This window comes from Amphimedon queenslandica, unplaced genomic scaffold (genome assembly GCF_000090795.2).
Source record: "Amphimedon queenslandica unplaced genomic scaffold, v1.1 AMPQUscaffold_12498, whole genome shotgun sequence".
NCBI classification, from domain to species: domain Eukaryota; kingdom Metazoa; phylum Porifera; class Demospongiae; order Haplosclerida; family Niphatidae; genus Amphimedon; species Amphimedon queenslandica.
In genome coordinates this window covers 2,399-12,834 of record NW_003547265.1, presented here as the reverse complement: position 1 = coordinate 12,834, position 10,436 = coordinate 2,399, and the positions used below count along the sequence as shown (strand labels likewise).

Here is a 10,436-nt window from a genome sequence, read left to right as displayed (position 1 = left end):
ATTCCTACATGTAAGTCACATCACCAGGTACAACACAGTATATACATGTACATGTACACAGGCTCCAAATAGGCTATATATACGTATGTGCATGGACCATAGGACAATAACTTTGATGGGGTCCTGATAATGATATGATTTATGTTAAGTAAGTACATGTACATCTTTTGAAGGTTTTGTCTACATTTAATAACATGTATATCATCAATATTGAAAGTTGTATTTTAAAGTTTGTATTAGGCCCCCAATTAAGCCCAAGAGTTTACTATTAACCTGAGACTAGGGGGCCCCTTTATTTGGGGGCCTAGTGCTAATTCCCCCTTGCCCCCTCCTATTGGTAGTCATGCATGATGTACATGTGACTAGTAACATGTTATCTTGTAATATTTTTATGTAGAAATGTTCAGCTAATGGTACAGGATGTGGGGTTTGTCATTCAATGGATCTGTTGTTCAGGTTTAAGGCGGATTTACAATATGACATTAGGCCAGCGTACCGTCAATTTTTAATCAAAAGCGTGGGCGATTTGACCTTTGACGCATGCTTTCCGCTGGAATAGAACCAGATTCTATTCCAGCGTCAACGTAACGTCAGGACTAGCGTAATATTGTAAATCCGCCTTTAGTGAAGATGTGGTTACATGTCCTAACTGCTCCTCACACTTTCACTGGTAAATACATGTACATGTACATAATGGACATTTGATGTGTCTAAATTTTGTGCTTCATAAATCAGTTTTTAAATAGCTACCTAATGCAATTAAAATTATCCAAACTAGCATGCTTCTGGTAATTTGAAGTTGTGGCATTTGTTGAACTGCTAAATTTTGGTGTGTTTTAATTTGTGTCCATGTCCCATTGAGCATGTACATGTGTACATAATGGTTCATAATGGTGGGTTTTATTTTGGTGAATGGCTATTATCAAAATGCCGAATTCACCCAAATTCCCTCTCCAAAATCACACGTTCAGATATTTAAAAATGGACATATCTTACAGTATGTGTCATGTGTTGTGACCGAAGTGGTGAAGGAAATGTCGTGGGAGAAGAATAACTTTAAGGATTAAAAATCTCTTAGAAAAGAACGAACTACACAACAGTACAACGACAACTACAACAACTGTAAAATGAATAAAAGCATGCATATATAGAAAAGGAATCATGACGTCATTAGTTAAGTAACCTATAGGAAGAACATCATGCATGTATGAATAAGATTAACAAAAGCAGAAAAAGAATAATAATAATAATAATAATAATCAGTAATAATAATAATAATCATTAATAATAATAATAGTAATAATAATAACAATAACAACAATAACAATAGTAATATTAACAGTAATCATCATAATAATAATTCTACAATATTCAAAATAATAATGCACAATTTATAACACCCCTCCCCCTTTAGCTTAACAAACATACGGTCCACGGTCCCTTTGAGTCCTTGGACGAGACGAACGACGAAGGGGAGGCGGCTCCCTTGGTATCGGAACTGGAGGGCGTAACGGTGGTGGCGGAATGGTCATCGGGAAATCATCACATTCATCGAGCTCATCATCAGGATCTCTATCATCATTGTCCATAGTAATATGGCGACTACGTAATTGATCAATATGTCTCTTCATTACAATACCATTTGTAGTTTCCACCAAGTATGACAAAGGACCAGTAACTTTAGTAACAACTACTGGAAGCCATTTAGGAGATCCTGAGAAATTCTTAGCGAATAATTTGTCACCAACTTTAAATGATCGAACAGGCTTATGTGATGATGTACTATTATCTTGTTTGGCATGAACTTTCTTAGACAGATCAGGATGCATTAAATCAAAAATAGTACGTAGCCTTCGCCCCATTAGCAATTCTGCTGGAGATTGACCAGTCGTGGTCTGAGGCGTTATCCTGTACTGTAAAAGAAATCGTGGTATTCGATCGAGTAAAGGACCTTCCAGTTTCTTAATTGTGGATTTAAATGTTTGAACTGCCCTTTCAGCCAATCCATTCGATCGAGGATGGTATGGAGCAGTGAGAGAATGGCGAATACCATTTCGTTTCATGAATTCATTGAAGTCATGGCTTGCAAAAGCAGGACCATTATCCGAAACGAGTTGTTCAGGCAGACCATGAATACTAAAAATCTGTCTGAGAACCTTGATAGTTGCTTCTGTAGTTATTGAAGGTACCATGTGAACATCGATCCATCGGGAGTAGGCATCAACTAGTATGAGGAAATAGTGACCCATAAAAGGACCAGCATGATCCACATGTACACGAACCCAAGGAGCCTTGGGACATTCCCAAGGATGAACTATAGCCTGAGGTGGAGCTGAACGATTCTCCTGACAAATCTGACATTTAGCAACAACATCTTCTATCTGCTTATCAATGCCTGGCCACCACACATAGCAACGGGCCAGACTTTTCATCCTATTAATTCCCGGATGAGTGTCATGGAGTTGGGAGAGTATCATTGAATGCAGTGAAGAAGGAACTATGACTCTAGATCCCCGGAGTACACAACCATCAGTCACACTGAGTTCTGTCATAATTCTGATGAATGGTTGAAACTCCTGGCAGTCTGTAGGAATGTGATTCCCTGTAACTAATAAGTTACGTAGGCGTGATAGACATGGATCTTTATCTGTTTCCCTTTTAATACTGGCTGCTGAAACAGTAGTCTCAGAGAGATGATTAAAGAGCAGCACAACATCTTGTGGTTGAGGAACTAGGGAGGGCTGATCAGATAAAGGGAGTCGACTGAGAGCATCTGCATGTGAGAGCTGCTTCCCAGGTTTATGCTTTATAGTGTAAGAATAAGTAGACAGTGTAATAGCCCAGCGTTGAATCCTAGAGGAAGCCATAGTTGGAAGGGGTTTAGATTCATTCAGCAGGTATTGCAACGGCTTGTGGTCTGAGTAGAGAGTGAAATGACGACCGTAAATATAGTCATGGAATTTTCCAACTGAAAAGATTATTGCAAGTGCTTCCTTCTCTAGCTGGGAATATCGCTTCTCTGCTGGAGCCAGGGTCCTAGAGGCAAATGCAATGGGCATCTCTGATCCATCATCCATTTGATGACTAAGTATAGCTCCAAGCCCGTAGGGTGAAGCATCGCAAGATATTATTAGTGGTTTGCTTGGATCGTAATGAACCAGTAGAGAGGAGGAGTGTAATAGACCCTTAGCCTGTATGAAGGAGTTCTCTTGTTCCTGAGTCCATTTCCATTTTTCATCTTTTCTCAATAGGCGATGTAAAGGAGAAAGTACTGTGGATAAATTAGGAAGGAATTTGTGATAATAGTTCAAGAGACCCAGAAAAGATTTGAGCTCTGTGATATTAGTAGGTGATGGTGCATCACGAATAGCCTTTACTTTCGATTCAGACGGATGGAGACCCTGAGCATCGATGACGTGGCCCAGATACTCCACGGAAGGAACAGCAAAAGTACATTTAGACTTTTTAAGAGTTAAACCAGCTGATTCAAGTCGCTGAAGAACGAGATGCAGATTATTAAGATGATCTGAGGTGTCTCTACCTGTGACAAGAATGTCATCTAAGTACACACTGACCTGAGGTAGATCACGAAGAAGATTTTCCATGATTCTTTGGAAAAGAGATGGAGCTGACGCGACCCCGAATGGCAATCGCTCGTATTGAAATAATCCTTTCGGTGTATTTATAGTTGTGTACTTCTTGGAGTCCTCATCTAATGGCACCTGTAGATAGGCGTGCTTGAGGTCCAGCTTGGAAAATACTTTTCCACCAGAGAGAGCAGCAAAGAGATCCTCGATGCGAGGCAGTGGATAAGTGTCAACATGAAGTACAGGATTCACGGTGACTTTATAGTCTCCACACAACCTGATTGATCCATCCCCCTTCAGGATAGGAACTATGGGAGCTGCCCACTCCGAGTGAGTGACTGGTGTGATGACCCCGAGCTCTTGTAGTCTGTCAATCTCTTCGGAGACCTTCTCTTTTAACGAATGAGCCACCGACCGTGGGCGGAAGAAACGAGGACGGGCGTCTTCTTTGACGAATAGCTTGGCAGTAACGTCACGAAGTTTTCCCAACTGTGGACGAAAAACTTCTGCATGTGAGTCCAGGACAGCACCTAAAGAAGAGAAAGAATTAATTAATTTAATGTCTGACCAGTTTAATTTAATATGCTCCAGCCAGTTTCGGCCAATGAGACTTGGTCCCTCTCCTGCAACTACTAGCAAAGGCAGTGTAGCTTCCTGGGACTGGTAGAGAACCTGGACATCAACAGAACCGAGAGGAGAAATCTTCTCACCAGTATAAGTAGTTAGAACAACAGAGGTAGGAGAGAGTGGAGGGAGAACAGGTAAGAGAGATTTGTAAGTGGCTTCACTAATTAAAGAAAGGGAAGCCCCAGTATCTAGCTCCATGTGTAAATTGCTGCTGTTTACTTGGACTGCAATAACAATGGGCTTGGTGTTAGCATGAAATGTAAACAGTGGGTAGTCTGTCTCAGGAGAAGAGGGTGGTGACGGATGTGGTTCTTGGTTTAGACTATGGGTAGGGAACTGTGGGTTTGAGTTATGATGACCTGTCCTTGGAGGGCCTGACTTTCCCGACTGAGGTTGCTTTGACGTCTGGGACAATCCTTTAGCTGAGCTACGACAAACACGAGCAAGGTGACCTTTCTTGCCACATGCTCTACATTCTGCTTGACTAAAATGACATTTTGTAGCATAATGGTTCCCACCACATCTGTAGCATTCCACCTTAGTAGAGCTACTAGCACCACCAGAGTGTTGACTAGCCCCAGAGTGTTGAGCAGCAGTAGTGTGTTTGCTTGAGCCATGTTTATTGCGTATGTGGTGTACAGGTACAGGCTTACTCTCTGTCATGTTGGCCACATCCTGAGCAGCTAACTCCATAGCCTGAGCCTTCTCAAACGCTGATTTGTAAGTCAAACTTGGCTCCTGCAGTAAACGACGCTGGATCCTTGCATTGTTGATCCCGCAAACGAGACGGTCACGGATCATTTCTTCCAGCGAATCCCCGAAATCACAGTGCTCCCCTATAGCTCTTAGCTCAGCAACATAGGTAGCCACTGTCTCAGTAGGTTTACGAATACGAGTATGAAATTTGTACCTTTGTACAATAGAAGAAGGTTTAGGACTAAAGTGCGCCTCCAGAGCGGACTTCATTTCATCTAGACTGGCAGTTCTGGGCGTCTGAGGCTGCAGCAAACTCTTTAGCAAGGAATACGTCTGAGTTCCCACGACGGTGATGAAGATTGCTTTCTTGGTCTCATCTTCCGTGATACCATTTGCCAAGAAGTAGAAATCGAGACGTTCAGCATAAGAAATCCACGATTCTCTCGCGGATTCGAAAGTACCCATCTTTCCATGAGCAGACATCGTAGTAGAAGAGCAGAATACCAATACCCTCGTCGCCAAATGTTGTGCCCGAAGTGGTGAAGGAAATGTCGTGGGAGAAGAATAACTTTAAGGATTAAAAATCTCTTAGAAAAGAACGAACTACACAACAGTACAACGACAACTACAACAACTGTAAAATGAATAAAAGCATGCATATATAGAAAAGGAATCATGACGTCATTAGTTAAGTAACCTATAGGAAGAACATCATGCATGTATGAATAAGATTAACAAAAGCAGAAAAAGAATAATAATAATAATAATAATAATCAGTAATAATAATAATAATCATTAATAATAATAATGGTAATAATAATAACAATAACAATAGTAATATTAACAGTAATCATCATAATAATAATTCTACAATATTCAAAATAATAATGCACAATTTATAACATCATGTATTAACCTTCTCTTTCCTAAGGTTATAGCAAGTTCCTGTTAAAGGTTCAAGTACATTAGGTATGTGTCAATATAATTATATTGTTCTCTGTTCTAGTGTGGGCAGCAATGTAGTGCCGCCTCCACATGACACTGCCTGGGATCACTAGTGGCTACTACTGCTAGTGATGCTAAGAGCACTACATACAAGAAGAATAGATACTAACAGTAACTATGTATGATGAACTACATTCCATTGTTAGGTTAATGACACTAAGAGGATAAGTACAATTCTCTGCTATTGAAGACTGCATTGAGAAGTATTCTAAGTATAGTATTGTTAAATATGTTGTCATTGCTATAGGTTAATTGTTTGCTGTTAGAAGCTGTATATTAAATGAAGATTATAAAGAATTACATAACATTATTGTTTATAATTTTAGCATTATTTTTTGTTTAATGCACAAAGTTGTCTTTTTATCATTGATTACCTTAAGGTTACTTTTAAATGCGGGTACTATTAATTGCGAATTTTGCGTTTGGGTTAAAAATCGCAATTATTAATACGTGCAATTATTAATAATGACATCATGATGCCATATAACTATTAGTAATAATTACTTAATCGCAATTTTTAATACCAGCAAAATCTACCTTGTGCTAAAATCACAAAATTTAGTACCCGCAATTAAAAGTCACTCTAAGGTATTATGAATTTTGATTAAAATTATTGCGAGAGCCATTAATGCAGAAGCAGGTGCAATGACTTATAAACAGAAATGAGATGAAATCATGAAAAATGATAATAAAATAACAAACACACTTCAGTCATACATGTAGAGTACAAGTCAACAATGATTTTAATTAATTAAACCAGTCTTATAGTGTTATAGTCCTTAGTTCCATAGATCTTCAGTATATGAATGAGAGATCAGTCCTTGAGATGATGAGTTCAGCCTCAGGTCCACAACCTATAATAAATAATAAGAAATGATTAGTTAATATTAATACTGACATTAAGCTGATTCCAACAAATAAAATAATTTTAAAATATGCAGCAATTTTAAAAATAGTAAATTTTCCGAAAAAAAGCAAAAGCTAAAAGCACGTGTTCTTTCCCAAAAATGGCTCAAAAACCACTTCAAAATTTTATTACATTCTCTGATACATATTGGTGTCCTTATACTGTGTAGAAAGTTTGAGCAGATTCTGACTTAAATTTTTCAAGTAACAGTCATTTAAAAAAATATGCCAAATTCTGAAAAAATTCCTGTACTATAGCCCATGGTTTTTTCCGAAAAATGGCTCAAAAATCACCAACAATTCTTATTAAATTTTTTGATACATATTGATGTACTTATGCTATGTACAGAGTTTGAGCTGATTCCAAATTAAATTTTTCAAGTTATGACCATTTAAAAAATATGCCAAATTCTGAAAAAATCCCTGTACATGTACATGTACAGGGATTTTTACATTAATTTTTTTGGCATTTTGCAATCACAATTTTCAATAGTGAAATGTTTAGTAATACATGCATGGACAAATTTGCCAATTAAAACCTGGTGTAATGTATTTTTCAAGCAAAATCATCAAAATAAAGTACCACTAAATCACACGACAGTCACATGATTTCAATTACCTGATTGAGTGACTCCAGAGTGAAGTACATGGCAGAGCAGGAGGTTGAGAGAGGCAGGTATTGCTGGGAGACTCTGTCAACTTCAGCCATTACAGTATCAGTCTCCTCCAACTTCCTCTGAACTTCTGGAGCCTCTTCCTTAAGAGTCTCAAGCTCAGTAATGATTCTAAAAATAGACACAACAAAGATTACATCATGTAATAATTGTTACTATACTTAGAGCAACTAAAAAATTGATAGCAACAATTTTGATCAGAATTAGCTCAAACTTTCTACCGTTATATGTAACATAATATTATGTAAGTACAGAAAACTGATGTAATAAAAAGAATTCTTCCTTTTCCCTTTTGGTGAAATTCAGCTCAATGTCTGGTCTCTTGAATTTAAGAACCTGAGAGAGAGAGAGAGAGAGAGAGAAAAGACAAAATAATGAAAATAAAAATATTAATAAATATTGTTATTATTCTATTAAGGCACTGGCTCTGTAGACTGCTCCTTGTGACAGTGAAATTAACAAAAGTGACTCTAGAGCAAAGATCAGGAGGGAATTCAACAGAAGGATCCCTCGTTGAAAGGAAAATGGTGAAAGAAAGTGACCAGTCAATCTCCTGATCTCCAAGAGTTATAAGAACTCGTCCTCCAGTCTTCTTTACTTCTCTATTGAGCACAGGGTTCAGGATTGGGTCGTAGCTCTCAACGTCCTAGAGGGATTGAGTATGAAATAATGAGAGTGTTTCCTGACAGGGTTCTTAGTTCTAAAAAAATTCGAAAATATTCCCACGCTGTTGGAAAAAATTCAGAAAAATTTCCAAAAATAAAAATAAAATAATTCAAAAATATTTCCATGATCTCGTAAAAAAATCAGAAAAAATTCCAAAATAAAACAAAAATAATCAAATAATATTATAACACTCATAATAAAAAATTCAAAAAACTACAAAAATTAAATAAAAAATATGAAAATATTCTTAGGCTGTTGAAAAAAAATCAGAAAAAATTCGAAAAATAATATAAAAATTATCCAAAAATATTTCCACACTCATAATAAAAAATCCAAAAAATTAAAAAAATTAAATTTAAGAAAGCTAAAAATATTCTCATGCTTTCTAAAAAAATCAGAAAAATTTTCAAAAAAAAATATAAAATAATCCAAAAATATTCCCACGCTGCCAAAAAAATCAGAAAAAAATTTGAAAAATATAAAAAAACTATTCTGAAAATATTTCAATGCTCGGAGAAAAAATCAGAAAAAATTCCAAAAATTAAATAAAGGAAATTCAAATAAATTCCCACACTCCTGAAAATTTTTTTTTTAATTCCAAAAAATAAAACTAAAAAATTTGAAAATACTCCCACACTCGTGAGAAAAAAATATAAAAAATTCCCAAAATTAATAAAAAGAATCCGAAAATATTCCCACGCTCTCGGAAAAAATAAGAAAAAATTAAGTCAAACTTTATACACAACATAAGGACAAGTATATGTATCAGAAAATATTACAAAAATTGAGAATTCCTACTTTTTAATTTTGGAGAAATTTGGCCAACACCCCTGTACTATATACATGTACACATAGTACAGGCAATTTTTGAGCAACTTAAAAAATTCGTATAAAATCCAAATTTGATCGGAATATAAAAACTAAGATTTCTCTCTTTTTCAATTTTGGTAAAATTTGGCAAACACCCCTGTACTATAGTACAGGGACTTTTACCTGATTTTTAAACAACTTTAAAAATTCATAAAAAATCTAAGTTTGATTGGAATCAGCTCAAACTTGCTACACAACATAAGTACATGTACATGTACATGTATATGTATCAGAAAATATTATAAAAACTAAGATTTCTGTGCCTGGTGGTATAATGACTGCCTTAATTCAAATCTTAATGGTCATTATTTTAATACTTCAACTAATAATGCTAAAGGAGTAAATTGGTGGACTTGGAAATCAGCATACATTGATCTCAAGTTCTCAGAGATGAAAACTAGTCGTAACAATTAAATACTTCCCCCCACACACACATAAGTGTGTTTACATTTCAATGCAAATGTACATATACCTTGTAGTGACAATAACAATTGTGACCATAATTGACAAAAGGTACCTTATGGCGGATTTTAAAGTTCATCATTATGATGAAAAATATCACCCTGTGAGTGCTCTGTTAGACAACTATTGTTTCTAAAAGTTACAAAGTAACTTTTTGCATCCTCTGGAGTAATTTCATGATGAATGGAGCTCAGGAAGTTGGATTTTTAAGGCTATAAAGACCAATTTTCCTATCCACCATAAGGTACCTTTTGTCAATTATGGTCACAATTATTATAGTTTTATTAATTATTTAATTACATTATTAAATTAAAATGATTTGTAATTATCATCAACACAAACGTGTACAAATGATGCAGTCACACAGCATGATTAAAATAGCCAGTTATAACATTGTACAAACAAACATCTACCACTCCCCAAACTAGAGGCATTCAATGCCCACCACAACATATTCAAACAATAAAACCACACAGTATCATTACAACAGTACCATACTGCCAATAAATACTGTATAGTGCTTTATTTTGGGAATTTTGCTATAAAATTACATGTACAATTGGCAGTTTTCAATTTGGTAATTTAGTGTACACGTCCATTACTGAGCATACACTGTACTCATTAATGATTGGTGGTTTTAACATTGACAATTCCACTTGCAGACTGCCAATTGCCAAAATAAAAAACACCCAATTAAAGTGCTATATGGTATACTGCAATACAAAAATGTATCCCTCCCAAATAATACAGTATTCAATGCCCACTACAGCATACTGTACCTGTGAGACAGTGGTTTCCTTCCCCGGTCAGTCGGTGGGTTACACGCTCCTACAAACTGTATCCTCTCTATTGTCACCACGTGTGATCGGAGGTCCTGTAAAATCCGCCATGCTCGACAATCTGACGTAAGAACGATATTACTCTCTGTGTACCTTTAATTAGA

General features: G+C 36.3%; 1 protein-coding gene and 2 long non-coding RNA genes across 4 annotated transcripts in view; 1 reads left to right on the top strand and 2 right to left on the bottom strand.

The window, feature by feature from the left end:
• The first annotated feature begins 611 nt into the window (after nt 1-611).
• Nucleotides 612-6,196, top strand: LOC109587640 (uncharacterized). Its single transcript, XR_002187724.1, has 3 exons — nt 612-670; nt 5,842-5,879; nt 6,062-6,196. It is a non-coding gene; the product is annotated as an uncharacterized LOC109587640 (long non-coding RNA).
• Nucleotides 1,316-5,674, bottom strand: LOC100636849 (uncharacterized protein K02A2.6-like). The gene has a single exon (XM_003390449.3). It carries the CDS (start codon nt 5,391-5,393, stop codon nt 1,416-1,418), a length of 3,978 nt encoding a protein of 1,325 aa, XP_003390497.2. The 5' UTR covers nt 5,394-5,674; the 3' UTR covers nt 1,316-1,415.
• A 1,711-nt stretch (nt 6,197-7,907) lies between the features above and the next one.
• The window catches only part of LOC109587637 (uncharacterized), a 3,508-nt gene continuing 979 nt past the window's right edge, over nt 7,908-10,436 (bottom strand). The window contains exons 3-4 of one of the 2 annotated variants that reach the window (XR_002187721.1): nt 10,273-10,425; nt 7,908-8,195 (exon numbers count right to left, since the gene is read on the bottom strand). This is a non-coding gene — a long non-coding RNA (uncharacterized LOC109587637). The remainder of the gene's footprint in view (nt 8,196-10,272; nt 10,426-10,436) is intronic. The other variant, XR_002187722.1, reaches the window with a different exon arrangement.

Excerpts from the sequence above, each read along its gene's own strand:
- LOC100636849 (XM_003390449.3), bottom strand. The coding sequence starts at position 5,393 with ATGTCTGCTCATGGAAAGATGGGTACTTTCGAATCCGCGAGAGAATCG.